The sequence below is a fragment of the Rhinolophus hipposideros genome (assembly GCF_964194185.1).
Source record: "Rhinolophus hipposideros genome assembly, chromosome: 23".
NCBI classification, from domain to species: Eukaryota; Metazoa; Chordata; class Mammalia; order Chiroptera; family Rhinolophidae; genus Rhinolophus; species Rhinolophus hipposideros.
Genome location: NC_138069.1, coordinates 16,604,593 through 16,622,773, shown reverse-complemented (window position 1 = coordinate 16,622,773; position 18,181 = coordinate 16,604,593). Strand labels below are relative to the sequence as shown.

General features: G+C 48.3%; 1 protein-coding gene across 1 annotated transcript in view; it reads left to right on the top strand.

Annotated features, from left to right (window-relative positions):
* The window catches only part of DIAPH1 (diaphanous related formin 1), an 87,069-nt gene extending 70,175 nt beyond the window's left edge, over positions 1-16,894 (top strand). Inside the window, exons 19-27 of the mRNA XM_081035032.1 lie at positions 4,157-4,251; positions 4,582-4,683; positions 4,893-5,132; positions 5,264-5,393; positions 6,137-6,263; positions 6,896-7,058; positions 7,197-7,332; positions 9,227-9,313; positions 14,934-16,894. Of these exons, the coding sequence (XP_080891158.1) occupies positions 4,157-4,251; positions 4,582-4,683; positions 4,893-5,132; positions 5,264-5,393; positions 6,137-6,263; positions 6,896-7,058; positions 7,197-7,332; positions 9,227-9,313; positions 14,934-15,091 (1,238 nt within the window). The 3' untranslated portion in view covers positions 15,092-16,894. The remainder of the gene's footprint in view (positions 1-4,156; positions 4,252-4,581; positions 4,684-4,892; positions 5,133-5,263; positions 5,394-6,136; positions 6,264-6,895; positions 7,059-7,196; positions 7,333-9,226; positions 9,314-14,933) is intronic.
* Positions 16,895-18,181: the final 1,287 nt, after the last annotated feature.

Below are 18,181 nucleotides of genomic sequence, written 5' to 3'. Positions count from 1 at the left end.
GTCTAGGGTTTGAACCTTGGATGTTCTTATTTCAAAGCCCTTATTTTCTACGGCATCCCCAGAAAATCTGCCACAAATGTTCTAGCTATTGTACATTTCCTTCTTTCTCACTGTCTTTTAAGTATTTCCTTTAAATGCAGGCACTGGCTTGATTTCAATTAAATCTAAATAACGTTGTGGTTTAGAGTAAATAATGTAAACCCTGGGCTTCTGAGAGTAGGATCAGTAACTCCAGAGTTCTATCCTGAACTTGCTGCCTATACTCATAACTCTGATTGATGGCAGAATTTCAGATCAGAAACTACTCTGCAAAACTAATACAGGTAGTACTTACTTGATGATCAGGATGTATGTTCATTCTTTGTTCATTTCAACTGTTGCTCTCCCTAATATAATAGGTTTAAATATTTGCTCAACAGATATTTGAGGATCTGTCATGTTGCAAGCTCTAGTAGGCACATACTAGGCTCATGTTCCAGAGATGAAAGGGTATATAGTCCATAAGACCCACTCACAATCTTGCAGTGTGGCTCTTGTTCCCGTTTTTCCAAATGAGAAAACTAAAATTCAGTTGTTATGACTTAAAAGGTCACACAAGTAATGAATGCACATCCCTATAAATAAAGCCAGTGATAGAATGAGAACAGGAAGCCTTTACATTATTCTTGGCTATATAATCTTAGATCAATGACAACAAAGATTACTAAATGGTGTCTGTGGGTAGGTCCTTGTATGGAGACTAATCTGAGATAATTCCTCTTCTCAAAATTCATCTCTGGGAACATAAAACATGAGTAATTGTTATTTTGGAAAATGATACAAGATGGTGGGTTAGTGCATTGTTATTTCCAGTTGAGTGATACCGATGTGGACAACAGAATCCAGGAGAAGAACTGAGATTAGTTTAGCGTAGGATGGTCTGAGATGCAATTTAGTGATTCAAAGATCGTTAAGTGCCTTTTCTGTGCTGGGGATACAAAACTGAGTGAGGCGTAACAAAACTCTGCTCACGAACCACACGTCTACTGGAGACAGAAAAATAAATACTGGTAATAGCACAGGATGCTCAGGAGAGCTCTAGGAAAGGGGGCATTTAATCTAATGGGGGGCTCATTGGAGGACGCACATCCTAGAGATCATTCTAAAGGAGCTACTGCTTAAGCTGAGCTGAAAGAACTCTTAATAGTGAGTTAAGTGAAGGGTGAAGGCTGGCTTGTTTCAGGCAGAGGGATCAGCACGTAGAAGGCACAGAGACATGGATAACATTGGACAGTTCTCGAACTTCAAGTTGTTAAGTACAGCTGAGGAAAGGCCGTGTGTGGGGAAGTGGCGGAGGGGAGAAGCTTTCGAGGAATAGATAAAGGCTAGGTCATAACAAATTCTCGTAGGCTTAGGCTAATAAGTATATATGTTATCCTGAAAGCTGTGGGAGTTAATGAAGGGATTCTAATCAGGAAAGTGAATAATACAACCCTATGTGATTTTTGGGGAGACTACTTCAGCAATGATTTTTGAGGCTGCATTGCTAGGGCAGGGGAAGGCAGAGAGATGCGTTGTGTCATGGTCAGAGGTATTCAGGGCCTGAGATTAAAGTAGTAAGAATGAATAGGAAGACAAGAGATAATAAGATGGAATTAATGGAACTTAGTGATTGACTAAGGGGATAAAAGAGACTTTTTTGGGTTTAGATCACTCGGTAGAGACTGGTACCGTTTACTGAACTAGGAAAACCCAGCAGGAGCAGATTCTGTCTTTTGTGGGAGAAGTGGAAGGTAGTGGACATGAGTGAGAGGTGGCAGGGTGGTGGGTAGAAGTGAGTGACTTAATTTTAGGATAGAATTTAAGATGCCTGTGGGACTCCTCCAAAAGGATGGGTGTATTAGGCATTTGGGTATAGAAATCAACAGGAAGGTCTGGTTGGAGATACGAATTTCACAGATAGCATATGAGTCATAATTAAAGCCATGAGATTGCTTTGGAGGCCTCTAATATTTAATGGGGAAGTCAAAAAGGAGGGAGAGCTCAAAGAAAAGGAGCAGCGATAAAAATAGTAGGAAATAGTCCTAAGTGGGAGTAGTCCATAGTATTGGATGAAGACAAGAGCCAAGTAAAATCAGGATAGGAAAAGTATCTTTTGGATCTGGCATTAGAAAATCAGTAGCCAAGGCAAGAATAATTTCTGTGCAGCATAGGTGTTAAGAATAGAGGCTCTGGGGGCGGCCCTGTGGCTCAGGCGGTTAGAGCTCCGTGCTCCTCACTCCGAAGGCTACCGGTTCGATTCCCACATGAGCCAGTGGGCTCTCAACCACAAGGTTGCCAGTTCGATTCCTCTACTCCCGCAAAAGATGGTGGGCAGTGTCCCCTGCAACTAAAGATTGAACATGGCACCTTGAGCTGAGCTGCCACTGAGCTCCCAGATGGCTCAGGTGGTTGGAGCGTGTCCTCTCAACCACAACGTTGCCGGTTCGACTCCTGCAAGGGATGGTGGGCTGCGCCCTCTGCAACTAGCAACGGCAACTGGACCTGGAGCTGAGCTGCGCCCTCCACAACTAAGACTGAAAGGACAACAACAACTTGAAGCTGAACGGCGCCCTCCACAACTAAGATTGAAAGGACAACAACTTGACTTGGAAAAAAAAAAGAAAAAAAAAGAATAGAGGCTCTGGAATCCATTTGTATTTAAATCTTGGCCCCAACCCTTACTAGCAGTATGACCTTGGATGGGTAGCTTAACTTCCTGAAGTATTAGTTTCCTTTTCTGTCAAATGGGGCTAAGAATACACACTTACAGGATATTATGAATAGGGTTAAATGAGATTATGGATGCAGACTGTGTTTAAGGTATTATATCTCACATGGAGTACACACTCAATAAAGTGAAGAAAAGAAGGAAGTTGGTAATTAGAGAAGAATATTGGGTCAAGGGTTTTTTTTGTTTGTTTTTTTTTTTAAGATAGAAGAAACTTGATTTATGTGTATATGCTGAAGGGAAAGGTCCTTAGGGCCACCAGATCTGTTGAAACATGAGGAAAAGATGAATACATTGGTATAGTTGCTGATGAGCTTACAGACATGTTGACACAAGTTTTCTTCTAGATAATTCCAAAGTAGTCCTTACCCAAGCCTTTTCTTGTCTGGCTCCATCTGAGGGCCCCTAATGCTCAGTTTATAAGTGGCATAAGGCAAAGCTTAGCAAGTCGTTTAACCAATGGCTTCAGTTGTTTTTCAGCAAGATCTTAAAACAAATGCAGAAGTGATGGAACAGTTGGGAGAATGGGGATCTTTTGGTAGAGCTGCAAAGACGGCCTGGAAAGCATGGATGAGAGACACTAGAAGGATTGCTAGGCAGCACTGAGGCCCCAGCTATCATTGGTGCCACCACAAAGTCATAGATTCCAATCTGCAGTTAGTAAGAGGAGAGAAATGAGAGGACTGGAGGAGAAGAAAATGAGAGAATAAGAATAGGAATAGTAGAAATGAGAGTAATAGGAAAGAGTGAAGTGATAGACGGTAGAGTCTAGGTTAAATAAAGAAGGCAAAGTGGAGCGGATACATTCAGAGAAAATGGAATGGTCAGCACTCTTGCCAGAAAGAGAGAGAGGTCTCCCTGATGAGGTTGAAGAGCCAATTTAGATATTCATGAGAGAGCTAGAAGGATAGGAAGTGTTTGTTAGGAAATGGGATATGGCATTTAAGATTAGAGCACTTCTAGGCAATGGTAGCTTTGAGGATGGAGTCATGGGAGTGGGAAACTAAAATAGAGTAGGGTGAACATCTTTGATGTATATATATATGTGTGTGTGTGTATATGTGTATATAGATAGATAAAGAGAGAGAAAGAGAGAGAGAGAGAGAGAGAGAGATCAAAGACTTCCTGGGAGCAAAGGCGGAGCCACAGTGTTTGTAGAACATGGTGCTTTGAACAGTGTGGCTGGTGTGCAACATAAATGTGGGGATAATGAGAAAGAAAGCTGGGAGGTGGAAACCTTAAACCCTGGACTCAGGAATTTGGATTGTCACTATATCAGCAGTGAGGAGCTGGTGGATAATGACTTTGAAAGAGCACTTGTAGGAAAATTGTGCAGCATAGGTGTGTAGGATGGGCTGGAAGGAGGAAGAGACTGACACGAATGTGTCTTTATTCATTTTCTGGCAGCAATCTTTTTGGGTTCCTTCCGCATGCCCTACCAAGAGATTAAGAATGTCATCCTGGAGGTGAATGAGGCTGTTCTGACTGAGTCTATGATCCAGGTAAGGGACAGGGTCATCCTGCGGGAACTGGCTCTGCATCACTGTGCACTAGCCTCTCGTCCTCTCCGCTGAGGGGATGAGGACCCTCCTGTGGCATTGTTGGCCTAAAGGATGCGAGCTTTGGGTAAGCGTCCATCTCTCTGGTGCTCAGGTGATGTGTGGTATAGTTTTCAGAAGCCCTGCCATCTCACTAGCTGCCTCTCCCCCCACTCTCACCCCCCATGCCCATGTTTCCTTCTTAGTGGTCTTTGGGCAGAGTGAGGGACTGACAGGAGGCTCAGGCTGTCACCTCATCCCCCTCAAGCTGAGACTGTCCCTTCTGTCTTTCAGAACCTCATCAAGCAGATGCCAGAGCCAGAACAGTTAAAAATGCTTTCCGAACTGAAGGACGAATACGATGACCTGGCCGAGTCCGAGCAGTTTGGCGTGGTGGTGAGTAGGCCTGTGGCACAAGGCTCTTCTCCGACCCCCTTGCTTTCTCCTCCGAGAACAGCCGTGCACTTGCTCCTTGCCTCTTGTCTGTTTTGAACCTATCTCTCTCTCTCTGTCTCCTTCCTACTCTGGAACTCAGATCCTCCCCTAGGAGTCTCAAGCCTGACTTCTCAGTCTGTGTTGGCTATCATGGCTTCTCTTCCCCCCAGATGGGCACTGTGCCCCGCCTGCGGCCTCGCCTCAATGCCATCCTCTTCAAGCTGCAGTTCAGTGAGCAAGTGGAGAATATCAAGCCGGAGATCGTTTCTGTGACAGCTGCATGTGAAGAGCTGCGAAAGAGCCAGAACTTCTCTAGCCTTCTGGAGATTACCTTGCTTGTTGGCAACTACATGAATGCTGGCTCCAGGAATGCGGGGGCTTTTGGCTTCAATATCAGCTTCCTCTGTAAGGTGGGCCGGAGGGTTAGAGCAGGATGGCAGAGGGGAAGGCTGCTGGCCTCGGTGAGCCAGTGTGACAGCCTGCTGTTGGCCCAAGGAGATCTGGGGCATGTCGGGACTAACGATGTCTCCTCCTCCCCAAGCTTCGAGACACCAAGTCCACAGATCAGAAGATGACATTGTTGCACTTCTTGGCTGAATTGTGTGAGAATGACTATCCTGATGTCCTCAAGTTTCCAGATGAGCTCGCCCATGTGGAGAAAGCCAGCCGAGGTGGGGCAGGTTCGGGGGTAGCTAGAAGGCGTTTCCAAGCCTCCCAAATCTCTGCGTGGGGAGAGAAATAAAGCACGGTCTAGATTTTAGGTCATTTTCAGTTTAGACTGTTTTGAGTGGCAATGGGAGAGGGGAGAGGCGCGATGCCTCAGCCACAAGGGAGCAGTATCAGGCAGAAGAGAGGTCTCCATGTATAGAAGTGGGACGCGCTCTTTCCCTTCCTAGGGAAACACCAACCACCAAAACAACTGGAAGAAAGGCAGGAGTTTTCAGTCTAGGGCGATGGTTATTCTCATTCAGAAAGCATAGACTGGATTAACAAAAACCAGGCCTCACCATCCTGGAACGAGGCAAAGAAAAACCAGCGTTCAGTAGACACGAGAGTAGGTTTCTGCCCTGCTTCTGTGTTTCTGTGTCTGTTTCCTTCCTGCCCAAAACCCCGTTCTCTAAAGTAAAATGAGACTAAGATCCCAGGGGGGTTCATAGATTCTTGTTAAATTAAATGAAGCTTCTCTTCTCTTTTCAGTACTGTACAACTTGTAGAGGGAGACTAGAGGCTCAGTCATCAAGTAATTTATAGTTTCACTGGAAAGATGTGTGAAACAACTAGAGTACTTAGAGAACTAAAATAATTAAGGTACATCAGTACCTACAGACTGGAGCTGTGCCCTGAAGGGCAGAAGTTAAGGGTCCTGAGACTGGATTTAGTAAGCGCTTGCTGTCTGTTTTTGTGTTTCCTTTAGTTTCTGCTGAAAACTTGCAAAAGAATCTAGATCAGATGAAGAAACAAATTTCTGATGTGGAACGTGATGTTCAGAATTTCCCAGCTGCCACGGACGAGAAAGACAAGTTTGTTGAAAAAATGACTATATCCTTTCTTGAAAGGAGGGAGTTGCCCCCTAGGAAGGGAAAGAACTTCCCACGGTGGAGGGCGGGAGGGAGCAATAGCCTAGATCTGGTAACGGACAATTTTTCCCTCTTACAAAGATTTTTTCCCCATTAAATACCTACTTCTCAAAGGCATCTTCATTGTTAGGACAGGAAGCCAACCATGCAGATCAACTACAATTCCCTCTGATCGCTTACTCTCTGCCCCATCTCCAATACACACACACACACTCACACACTCACACGTGTATTCCCAACCCCCCTTCCCAAAAGTACCCACTGCCACTGGACCTTTCTGATTTGCACCTAATGAGTTTATTTTAAACAAACATAGCATCGTGTTACTTTTTGCTCATAATGTCCTAGCCCTGTTTCTACAGCAGTGTATGACAGACAGCCTCTTTTTTACTTACCCCCTTCCGTCCTATAGGTGTACCATAGTTTATGGTTTACCGTTCCCCTAGTTTGGATGTTTAGATTGCTTCTGGCTTTTGCTTTTACAAACAGTGCTGTATTGAACATCCTGTGCATGGCAGCACGTACCTGTGAGTCCTCGTGTGGGTGGAGAAGTGGGTCTGCTCCTTGTTGTTGGTCCTTTACTGTTGGCTGCACAGCTTTGTGAAGGACGCACAGGAGCAGTATACCAAGCTGCGGATGATGCACTCTAACATGGAGACCCTCTATAAGGAGCTGGGCGAGTACTTCCTCTTTGACCCCAAGAAGGTGTCTGTGGAAGAGTTCTTCATGGATCTGCACAACTTTAAGACTATGTTTGTGGTGAGCAGGGGATACCTGCTGACTGACTCTCTTGTGGACATTTTTCACTTTCCACTGGCTTCATGTTGGTTAGTGGTAGGTGAGCATATGTGTGAGTGTGTACCTGCCCACATGTTGGGTTTTTTCTTTCCTCCACAGCAAGCAGTCAAGGAAAACCAGAAGCGGCGGGAGACAGAGGAAAAGATGCGGCGAGCAAAGCTGGCCAAGGAGAAGGCAGAGAAAGAACGGCTGGAGAAGCAACAGAAGAGAGAACAACTCATAGACATGAATGCAGGTAAGAAGTGGAGGGGAAGAGCTGACGGGGTGACACAAGAACATTTGGAAGGCTCCTCTGTCTGGAATCTAGAGGCCAGAGAGAACAGCTCATGTCTGAGCTCCACTCCTGGCAAGGGATTGTTGGCAGCCTTCTCCCTGCAAATCCTGAGGCTGGACTTTCACCCCAGCTCGGTGACTGTACAGGCCAGGGTTCTGCACAAGTCCTCTTCTCTCCTCTGCTGCTTCCTGCATTATGTCTCATCTCCCTGGTGATTTGTGTATTGCTGCAACACGTACTCTCTTCTTCTGCCTGTCCAAAGAGCCTCCGGCCTGTTTTTATACCCTCTACTAAATCTTTGGTTCTTTTCCCCCAAATGTTTTCCTAGTCCTTCTCCTGTCTTTTAATGGTGGCTTGCCCTCCCTTTCTGCTTATTTCACTAGATACTCTGTCCCCAGTACCTCACAGCAGTCATAGCACAGTCGTACACACCTATGGACTGTAAAGGAATTGAACTTCTGGAAAGGGGCTCAGGAGCTGGCCACCCTCTTTTTTCTTCAGCAGAATCTCTGCTTTACTACCAGAAGCATGTCTTTGTTGAAACATATGGCCTCAATTACTAGCCCTCTGTTTCCTGTCTCTGTTTCTTTCCTGCTGCCGATTCCCTGCCCCCCTTTGGCTGCTCCAGCGGAAATAGAGCATACAGTGTGCACGGCACTGAGTTCATGCCACCCTTCTTGAACCTGAGAAGCTACGAGCCTTCTAAGTGAAGGGGTTCTCAGGGCTGCTGGGTGTGGCAAGATTCAGTGCTTTGCTGAGCATAAGAGGTGAGGGCTGCGCTAACACCTCTCACTTCCAGGGACTTTGCTTTGGCAGCTCCTGTTGTGGTAAGATCAGGCCTGAAGCAGCAGGAACAGCCTATATTTCTGTCTTCCTTTTATACTCTCTGGGAAGCAATTCCGTGCTCTTACCCCAGTTGTATATAAGCCACAAATTTTGTTGTAATAATGCTATGAAAGTCCACATCAAGTATCCTTCACCTTCACCCATTCTCCCCAGGCCTCTGTGGTTTGCCCCCAGGTACTGTTCAGGATGCACTAGACAAAGGTAGAGTCCAGCTGACATGTGGGATGAGAGCTGTACCCCATCAGGTGGCACAGCAGACCTTGCCTTGGTTGGCCCTGGGTCCCCAGAGCAAGCAAATGAGGTTGGAATGTAGGTCAGTTGCACTGGTGATGTTCAGCCAGCAGGTGGCGCTGGGAGCAGTGAACCCAGCCTTGTAGCTGGCAGCCTGCGGACTCCTCGGGATTTCACAGTTTCAGATTTCACCTCCCTGCGCTGTTGCCATGGAAACGGAGCCAGTCTGGAACAAGAATTCTACATTAACTCTTTGTATTCAGCCAGGATGCTCCTCTTAGATGCTGAGCTGGCTTCAGGCAGTACTTTCCCGATATGTACCCTTGATCAGTGGTCTGTCATCTTTCCTCAGCCCAGCACTAAAACTAGAACCAGGCTCTCCGTGAAAGATTTATGTAAATTGGAGTGAAACACTTTAGGATAAAGAGAGGGTGATATAGTCCCTTATTAATGTCATAATGCCAGTCTCGATTTATTGGGGTCTTGGAGTTGGGCAATCCTGCAGTTCTCTGTCTTCGTCTTTATTTGATGGGACGGAGGGCACAGCAGGAAAATATCCCGAGGTGTGCAGTGGTTAGTAGGCAGTGAAAGCTTTTGTTTTCACCATTTTCAAACAAGTAAACATGGGCTGAGGCTTGAGGTTGAGCCCTCTGCTCTGAGCCCCTGGCCACCCTTGGGGAGGGGAAGCCAAACAGTAGCCATGTGTTCTGTGTGGGGCTCAGCACATGCATGCTGCTTGGCCTAAAGAGCTTACAATCTCCATCTTTGTTCATGACAGAAGGTGATGAGACAGGTGTGATGGACAGTCTTCTAGAAGCTCTGCAGTCAGGTGCAGCATTCCGACGAAAGAGAGGACCCCGTCAGGGTAAGTAAGCAAACGGAGCCTTCCCCATGTTAAAGGGATTGAGGCCGCTCTGCTCCTGGTCCCGCTTCTTTTGGGTAAATGAGCTGGTAGCGATGCTCTGAGGGTTAGGAACTTCCCCACGACAGTCCCTGCATGCAGAGTAGATTGTCCCGTCCTCTTCCTCCCATATGAGCAAGTACTGATGGGGAGAACTCGGGCTTGGGGGATTGGCAGCAGTCAGTTACATTTGATTATTCTTGCATTTCTCCCCATCCTTGAAGTAGAATCCTGGATCAAGCAAACCATGGTGTGGGACACAGAGATTTGGGTGGGCATTTGAGTGCGTAAACAAAAATTGATCAAAATATAAAACTACTTTAGGTGTAGGAAGTAGAAAATAAGTCCTTACTGTCAGCGTCATAAGCTGAAGAGATAGAAAGAAATAATAGGAAGTGTAAAATCCTACAGAGAGAAGGTTAAGCATCATTTCCTCCAGACACCGAGGAGCGTCTCAGTGGCAGCACTGTGCTGGTCTGAGAACTCCCTCTTGCTTGGGTGCAGTTAGCCCCCACTGCCCTTGCCTTCCCCGCTTCCTGCCCTGCAACCTCCTCTCCCGTCCTTCGGAGGATTGAAGTGGGTTACATTGAGCTGGAGCCTCTAAAAAGAGTTATGGGGCTAGGAGGACAGGTGATGTAGGTATTCATATGAGGAAGGATCAGCGGAGAAGTTGCCTTTGAAGGAAGTAGACAGTGACCTACAGATTAGTCCAGAAGAAGGTACAGCCAAGGTTACCTCACGTGGTGTTGGCCTGCACCATTGTGTCAGTGAAGTTCCTTTGGGGCTGGAAGTGATGGCTTCTTTCCTAGGCTGAAGGATGGGAAGGACAGAAAAGGCATCGCTAAGGGTTCCCACTTCTGAGGGAGTTAGAGCGTGGTGCCTTTGTAGGCCTGCTTGATATGAACTCTACTTTAAGGTTATTGTAGAGAGGAGCAGTTGTGCAGTTTGCTCTGGCCAGAGCTTAACTATCTATTAACACAGTGGTATCTGTAGGGCTTCCAGCACCTGCCGCAGCCTGGAAAGGGGACCTGAGGACTAAGGGTGTAGAGCCTGCTAGCTCACATAAACTCAGTGTCCGGGCCCAAATGTTGGAGGCCACTTCATTCACCGAGTTTCATCTGTAATGGCCAGCTGCCTGTTTCTACCCATCCTCACAATACCCCGGGTGTGACTTCAGAACCTTCCCTACACAGAATCTCTCGTTACAATTCTTAGCCGCGTTCTCACATCCTCTCGAGTACAGGCTCTCTATGGGGGAGGAGAGGTGGAGATGGTGGGTGTAGAACTTCCTGGGACAAGTGTTTAGTCTCATAGATCAGTGTTTGGGTAGAGAATGCAGCTGGTAGTACTTCTTTTGTGTTTAGTGTTTAGAGGTTCTGCGACACTGTTTCCCACCCACCGTATAAGGTGATGTAGCCTTACAGCAAGCATTTCTAGCCAAACGAAAGCACATTGCATGTCACTATTTTCCTCTACGCTCCCAGACTTTTGGTGGGGAATTCCCTTTTTATCCTCTTCCTGTGGAACTATGCTGGAAGCCCAGATGCTTCCTGTCCACAGGCAGCCAGACATCAGTGGCTTCCCTGTGCTGGGGAAGCCCATTCTCCACGTCTTCCCAAGTGGGAAACCAGGACTGCTAGGCAGAGGAAGTAGGGATTCTGTCGGAACCTAACTTTTCAGCAGAGGACCTGAATTAGTCGAAGTACTGTTCTCTTCAATATCTCTAGGAGATATTGAAGCAAAAATAAGATGAATATGAGAACTACATACCTTTTAAATTGGCTCATCTTTTAACTTCATCTTTTTGAGCTCTGGGTTCACTAAACACACCTGAACATATCTGGGAGAATCTCTGAGGGGAGACATTTCTAGTAAGCTCTTTAGACGGGTGCATTCACATCAGATAAAGTGATGTGGCCTTACATTAAATGTAAATAGAAGGTTAGGCATCGAAGAAGAGTGCAAAGAACATAGGACTAAGTAGCGATCAAAAGACTCAAAGTCAAGTCCAACTCTGATGCTGTCTGGGTTACCTTAGACAAGTTTCTGGGACTCAGTTTCTTCATGTATAAAATGAGAGTCGGACTAGAATGGCCTCTAGGGTCCTTTCCAACTTTAGTATTTTTTAATACAGTGACAGTAGGATTAAGAGGAGAAGAAAAACAGGCTGGACCCAGAAGGCCCCATTTTCAAACCGTAAAGGCTCTGATGGCTATGGGTTCCCTCAGTGACTACTAGAGTAGCTGGTTGCTTGGCTGTCTCTGACTGCTCCTCCCGGCCCATTGCTTTGAGCCAGAAAGCTGAAGCCCTATCAGGCAGATCTGCCTCACAGCCCTCCTCAGTCCCAGAGAGGCAGCTGTCCCTATTCAAAGACACTAGCCTTCTCCCTAGGATTTAAAAAAACGTTAAAAAAAATCCTCCGTCTCTGGAGACCTGAGGGAGTGACCAGTACACAAAGACCCATTGAGCAGTTAGAAGAGGAAAGTTACTATCAGGGCTGGCTCATTAAAAGTGACATGTAAACTGCTGTGATCTGCAGGGTGTGGGAGAATAATGGTTTGAGTGTCAAGGGGAAGAATCCATGTAATTGTATTACTGCTACTATTTCAGGCTGATGATTGAGTCTGCTTGTGGTTTTAATGACTCAACTTTATCTCCATGTCTGAATTGTGGCCTCTTATATACAGGCCATCTGCTCACTGGGATAAAAGTCAAGAGAAGAAAGAAATTCATGTCTCTCTCTCCCTCTCCTTTCCTCTGCCACTTCCCAGCTTCCCTGAAGGCTCCACCGACGCTAATAGGACCTTAGAGTTAGGAAACACTCCAAAACCTTCTACTGATTAGCATCTAACCACCTCATAGGTAATAAGACCCAGGTAAGGCCTTGTCCAGGTCCACAGAGCTGGCTAATAGTAGAGCCAGAACTGTAGCACACGTTTGTGAAGCCAAGTCCAGTGCTATTAATATTTCCAATAAGGGTACCTGATGGGACAGGAAATGACAGTGACTCTTCTGTGTAGGCCAGAAATATTCTTTCAGACCTTCCAGCAAGGAGAGCTATGGACTTGGAGAAATTGCTTCAGAGAGCTTTCTGATGACCATCTGTCTATAGAAGGTTAAGAGTATTTCCTATACCACCAGTTATTCTCCCTCCACTTCTGTGAAAATAGGACAGGAATTATAATTAGCAGAGTTTTAGACAATAATGAGTTCTTTAGGATGGTAATGATTGCCCCATCTGTCCTAGTTTCCTCTTCCCTAAGGAAGCTTATTAACAAGAGCACTTCCTCGTTAGTAGTAGTAGTTCCTAGCCTGGGTTTTATAAACGTCTTTTTCCAAACCATTAACCTTTGCTAATTCGTCTATCCTGGTGTTATATGGTTGATTTTGCCCAACTCTGACTTCTAGGAGTCTGGCCTCAGACAGCTTTGACCAATGTCTCAAAATTGTTCCCTTTTCCCCACAGTTTGTGGGACTGTTCCCTTAGGACTTAATAATCCTCCGTGATCCCCTATAGTCAAAATATGTATCTGCTTCTTATGGCCACTTTGCAACAGTGTTAACAAGTACTGAAGCCAGAGAAAGGAGGGGGAGAGGTCAGTTTTTCTGGATTGTTCCAGCTATTCAGCATCATTGTGGCCATGAAGACAGAGTGGAAGACCGGTTCCTTGATTCTGTTCCCAGCTCCTGACAAGTTTCTCGTTTCTGATGCTGCCCTTTGGCCACGCTGTGCCCAGCCCTAGTACATATACTTCCTCTCTTGGCTTAAATGGGAAGTTTGGTCTTCTCCCCACCTACCATAGACTCCTGATTCGTATGAAATCGGTAATGCATCAGAAGCTTTCTGAATCTAGAGTAATCTAGAAACACTGCTTGATTAGGTACAACTGGTATCTTCTGAGTCTAGAAGAAGAAACAATCCCTGGGGCCCCTGGGTGGAGAAGGAGGAGGAGACCTGTGAGTCAGTTGGTAACCTGTGAGCATCTGTGTGCCCCTGCTGACCTACAGGTCGCCTTGGCTGTGTGAACACGGTGGCCCTGGGTCATGTTTCTGCGGAGAAGCTAACAGCCCTCTGACCCTGTTTGGCTTCTGCCCTCCCCAAAGCTTCTGGCGGGTCTAGAGAAGGCAGAGGGGCTGTGGGGCTCTGTTCACTCGTCCTCCCTGCTCACGGCCCACGGCGGCGCCGGTGCAGTCCCTGTGGAGAAGAGCTAGGTCCCCACTCCTTTAAGGCTTAGGCACGGCTTTCTCCACTCAGCTTTCCCATGACCCAGCAAGCTGGGTTTTTTTTAAATTAAGATATAAATCACATGCCTAAAATTCACCCTTTTAAAGTACACCATTCAGTGATTTTTAGTATATTCACAAGGTTGTGCGCCCATCACCACTGTCTAATTCCAGAACATTTTCATCATCCCCAAAGGAAACCCCATACCCATTAGCAGCCTCTCCCCACGCCCCCGCCCCCAGCCCCTGGCAACCGCTAATCTACTTTCTGCTTCTATGGATTTGCCCATTTTAGACATTTCATAGAAATGGAGTTATAGCATATGTGGCCTTTTGTGTCTGCCATCCTTCACCCCAGGCAGCCAAATCTGTGTCCATGTGGTCTCTCCATGCTGCTTCCAGGGCATGGGAAGAAGCAGACAGCATGAGATGGGCACGGTCCCAAGGAGCTGCCTTCTTGTTGAGGGTACTGGGGCCGTAAATCTGGATTCCATTAGTGAATATGAGAGTCTCAGGGGTGGCTCCCAGCAGTTAGAAAGAAACTCATGGATTGATTGGCTCTTCTCTTCCTGTTCAGGATGACAGCTGGCGTTTCACAATCTCTTAGCCTATTGGGCTGAGGTTTCCTCGTAGGGGCCCCTCCTGGCCACCCCTGACCCCAGCTCCGCCTTCCCCCACCTGCTTTCATTACCCCTCCCCCCAGCCACATACAGGGCCTTGGCATTGTATCACCGCTGCTGCCCTTGAGGAGGTGGGAGAGAGCTGGGCATGTGGGCATCTGGGGAGAGGGGGGAGGGCTGGTGGAACACGTGAGAGTGTGACAGGCCTGTGATCTCAGCGTGTGGCTGCAGCTCCTCCGCAGGTGGCCTGTTGAAGGCCTTCCTCTGCTTGGGACCACCTCCCAGGCCTGACGGAAAATGGTTTTGGCCAAGGAGCTTTCTGGAAACTACCAAGAAAACAAAAATAATACTGTTTACCAAGATTGAACTGTTTAATTCCAAAAACATTAGAATGAGAAAACCGACTTTGAGTACCTCATCTCTCCTTGTTACATAGCTAACTTAGAAGACTTGAACCCTGTTCTATCTAGCTGTAGTCAAACCTTTGGACGATTTTCACACAGGAAAGCAAGAGCACAGCTCACTCTCCTGCCTGCACCATACTCTCTGCACCCCCGCACCCCCCAAGGGTGTCTTCCACATCTTCTCGGATCTCTGCCCCTCCTTCAAAATAAGGGCCTCTGTGAACCAGACAGAGCAGCCACACTTGCGTGGCTTCTGGCTGAATGTCTGCCCTAGAGTTTGAAAGGCATTAGCACCCGTCCTCCCACAGACGAGATCTCTTATGTCTTCTCTTGCAGCCAACAGGAAGGCCGGGTGTGCAGTCACGTCTCTGCTGGCCTCGGAGCTGACCAAGGACGATGCCATGACCGCTGTTGTTGCCAAGGTGCCCAAGATCAGTGAGGGAGTCCCCACAATCCTTGAGGAGAACAAGGAGTTGGTTGGCCGCGCAAGCTAAGCTGGGCCCCTCAGTGGGGCCCCAGACTGTCCTGCCCTGCAGCATGTGCCTAAACGGTCGTGGAGGTGTTCCTGTGGGGTAGCCACTCCCACCACCCTCATCCCGTCTTTCTCTCTGGCCTGCTGCTCTCTGTCCATCACTCACAGCTTCAGCTGCCTGGAGGCCAGAAGGAAAGGGCAGTGTGGGGAGGCCTGAGCCCAGCCCAGCCAGCCCTGGCTGTTGCATCACCAAAGCAGGCCCTGTGTTTGTTGCCTTAATCCCAAGTGTCTCCTCTCTGTTACCCTGAGGCCTGTTTCGGACAAGGCCCCGCCTGCTTTCTCAGCCCCTGACTTCCAGTGGGCTTCTCATAGGTCAATCTTGCTGGGTTTGTGCTTTTCTTTTGTGGTTTCTCTGGCCCTGAGAACAGCATGGGGCTTATGAACCTTTGAGCTGTATCACTCCTTTCATTGCTGTCACCTCTGCTCTGCTCTTTCTTCTCCTGGCTGTTGTTATTTATTACTAGCCGTGTGGCATTGGGAGCTGCTGCTAAGGAAGTGGGGAGTAAATCCCACCCTTACTCCCCCTTCCCAAGATAGGCCTCCTCCCAAAACCAAAAGGACCCGGACCACCTTTATCTGTTCCACTGTGGCCTAGGCCAGAGCCTGTGGGCAGGCAGGGCACAGAGACATTGCGGGCCCTGCCCCAGCCTGCTGCCATGCTTTATGCCCTTGCCTCTCTGGTCCTCTGCACCAGCCCCAGGCTCCGGAGCCACGGCCCCTCCTCGTGCCCTCCCCAGAGCTCTGGTGCATCTCATCTGGAGTATGGGCTGTCCTGTGACCGTCCCAACACCTCACCCTCTGTCTCCAAGGAAATGGGAGGTGGAGCCTCCTGGCTGAGAAATTGTTTTGCAAATGGATCTATTTTTGTATGAGATTTTTTTTTTTTTTTAAAGAAAACTCTTCCTTCCCCCTTTCCCTTCCATATATATGAGTCTTTGATGGCAGGTTCAGGGTCCGTGGGATTTCTCCCCACAGGCCTCCATCCTGGACCTCCACCTCAGCCCTCCGGCCTTCTGGGCCCTTGAGGCCAATGCAGATTCTCCAGCGTCCAGTTCTGGGGCAGGAGGAAGCTCTTCTCTGCTTGAGCTGAACCAGGCCTAAGAGTAGTGGGAGCTCTGAGACCACAGAGTGTTTTATAAAGTTAATATATTTATCAAGCCAAATGTACAGATGCTAACTGGACACTGGGGAAGTGGGCACAGGGATTGCCCCCACATGTTGTACCCCTGCTCTCTTCTGAACAGTGGGCAGGCCAAGCTGTTCGTGGCCCACGCCACAGGAAGCTCAGGCTCTGGCTCAAGGTGACCCTTTGCCCTCCTCGTGCTCCTTTCATCTTCCCACCCCCAGGTAGTGGGGGAGAATGGCACTGTTAGGGCATGGCCCAGAACTGTGGTTGTTAAAGCAAGGAGAAACTTAGGGGCGACCTAAGGGCACCTGCAGGGCGGCCTGGAGGCCAGGAAGAAGGGTTCTGGTTACTAGAGCCTGTGTGTGAAGGGACAAGAGCAGTTCCTTTGAGCTATTCCTGGGAAGACTGGTGTGAGGGCCTGCTATGCCCTCGGTCCCCTCTCTCTCCCTGCTGACATCTGGGGCTTTGACCCTTTCTTTTTTAATCTACTTTTGCTAAGATGCATTTAATAAAAAATAAATAAATAAAAGGGACAGAATGCAAACCTCTCTCTCGCCTCTTGGGCTTCTGGGATGTCATCACCTCCCGTTTGTTGGGTTTGTTTCCAACTGTTAATAAAGCATTGAAACAGTGCCTTACAGCCTCCTGTGTGAATTTCTGAGCTATTTTCTTTTCTCCGCATCCGGGCCCCTCCGTCATGTCCTGCCTGCGGCAGAATCCCTGGTTGACCTGACAAATCACTGTCCAAAAAAATGGAAGGTGCCCATCATGTGCCAGACACTGGGCACAGACCTAGAAATGATTACCACGGGGTGGCTTCTGCCCCACCATGTGCCTCTTGGCTTGGAACCCTTTTCCTAACTCAGTTCTAGCTCTCCACCTCCCCACACTCCCAGATGGCACAGTTTCCTGGCAGTACCTATGCCTCTTTGTTGTTAACCTTTTTTATTTTATTTTTTTGGTGGGGCAAGAGGGCGCAGCCCACCATCTCTTGCGGGAATCAAACAGGCAACCGTGTGGTTGAGAGCAGGCACTCCAACCTATTGAGCCACCTGGCCACCTGGGAGCTCAGTGACTTCATTTTAGTTGTGGAGGGTGCCGCTGGCTGGCGCATGTGGGAATCGAACCGGCAGCCCCAGTTGCCCAGAGCCAGCGCTCTAATCAACTGAACCTCCCGCCCGCCACACCTGTGTCTCTCGCTGAGGAAAACATCTGACTCTCATTCCCCTACTCTCACCCCTTTTAGTGGCCACGGACCACGTTCCAGACTAGAGGGGCATAAACTTAGGTGGAAACCTGGGTCTGCCCGGCAGAGGTCAGAAGCCAGAAGTCCTGCTCCAGATGACTTGCTGCTCAGAATCAGACTTGTTTGAGCATGTTACGACCTCCACAAAGAAACCTATAAGCAACGAGCAGGCCCAGAATAGGCAGGGAGAGGCCTGGAGAGGACCACAAACCCATTTGGGCAGGCTCTGGAGCTGGAAATAAAAGCCTTTTAAATAGCCCTGGAGCCTGGGCAGCGGCCTCACCAGTATGGCTGGGGATGTGGGAGTGGGCTGCCTGCTTCCTCTCGCCCCTCAGGCCACGCATTTCTGGCCCAGCGCTTTATAGGCACACATACCAATTAGAGGCCCAACCACAGCTGCTCAGGCTCTGCCAGTGCCTGGAATAGAACCTGGGTGCTGGGCTCCCCGCCCTCTGCAGCCTGGCTCTCAGAAACAACCCCCCGCTTCCATCTCAGAAACCGCACAGACCACCCTCCCTCCCACGCAGGAAAGTCGCCCCCAGATGCTTAGTTGGAAGGCTTGGTTTCCATAACAACAGACTTAAGGAGCGAGCTGAACGCGTGACCCGGCTTTCAGGCTCCGGCGCAGAGGAAGCCCAGAGACAGCCTCCTCCAGCCCTGTGGTTGGGCAAACCCTCGCT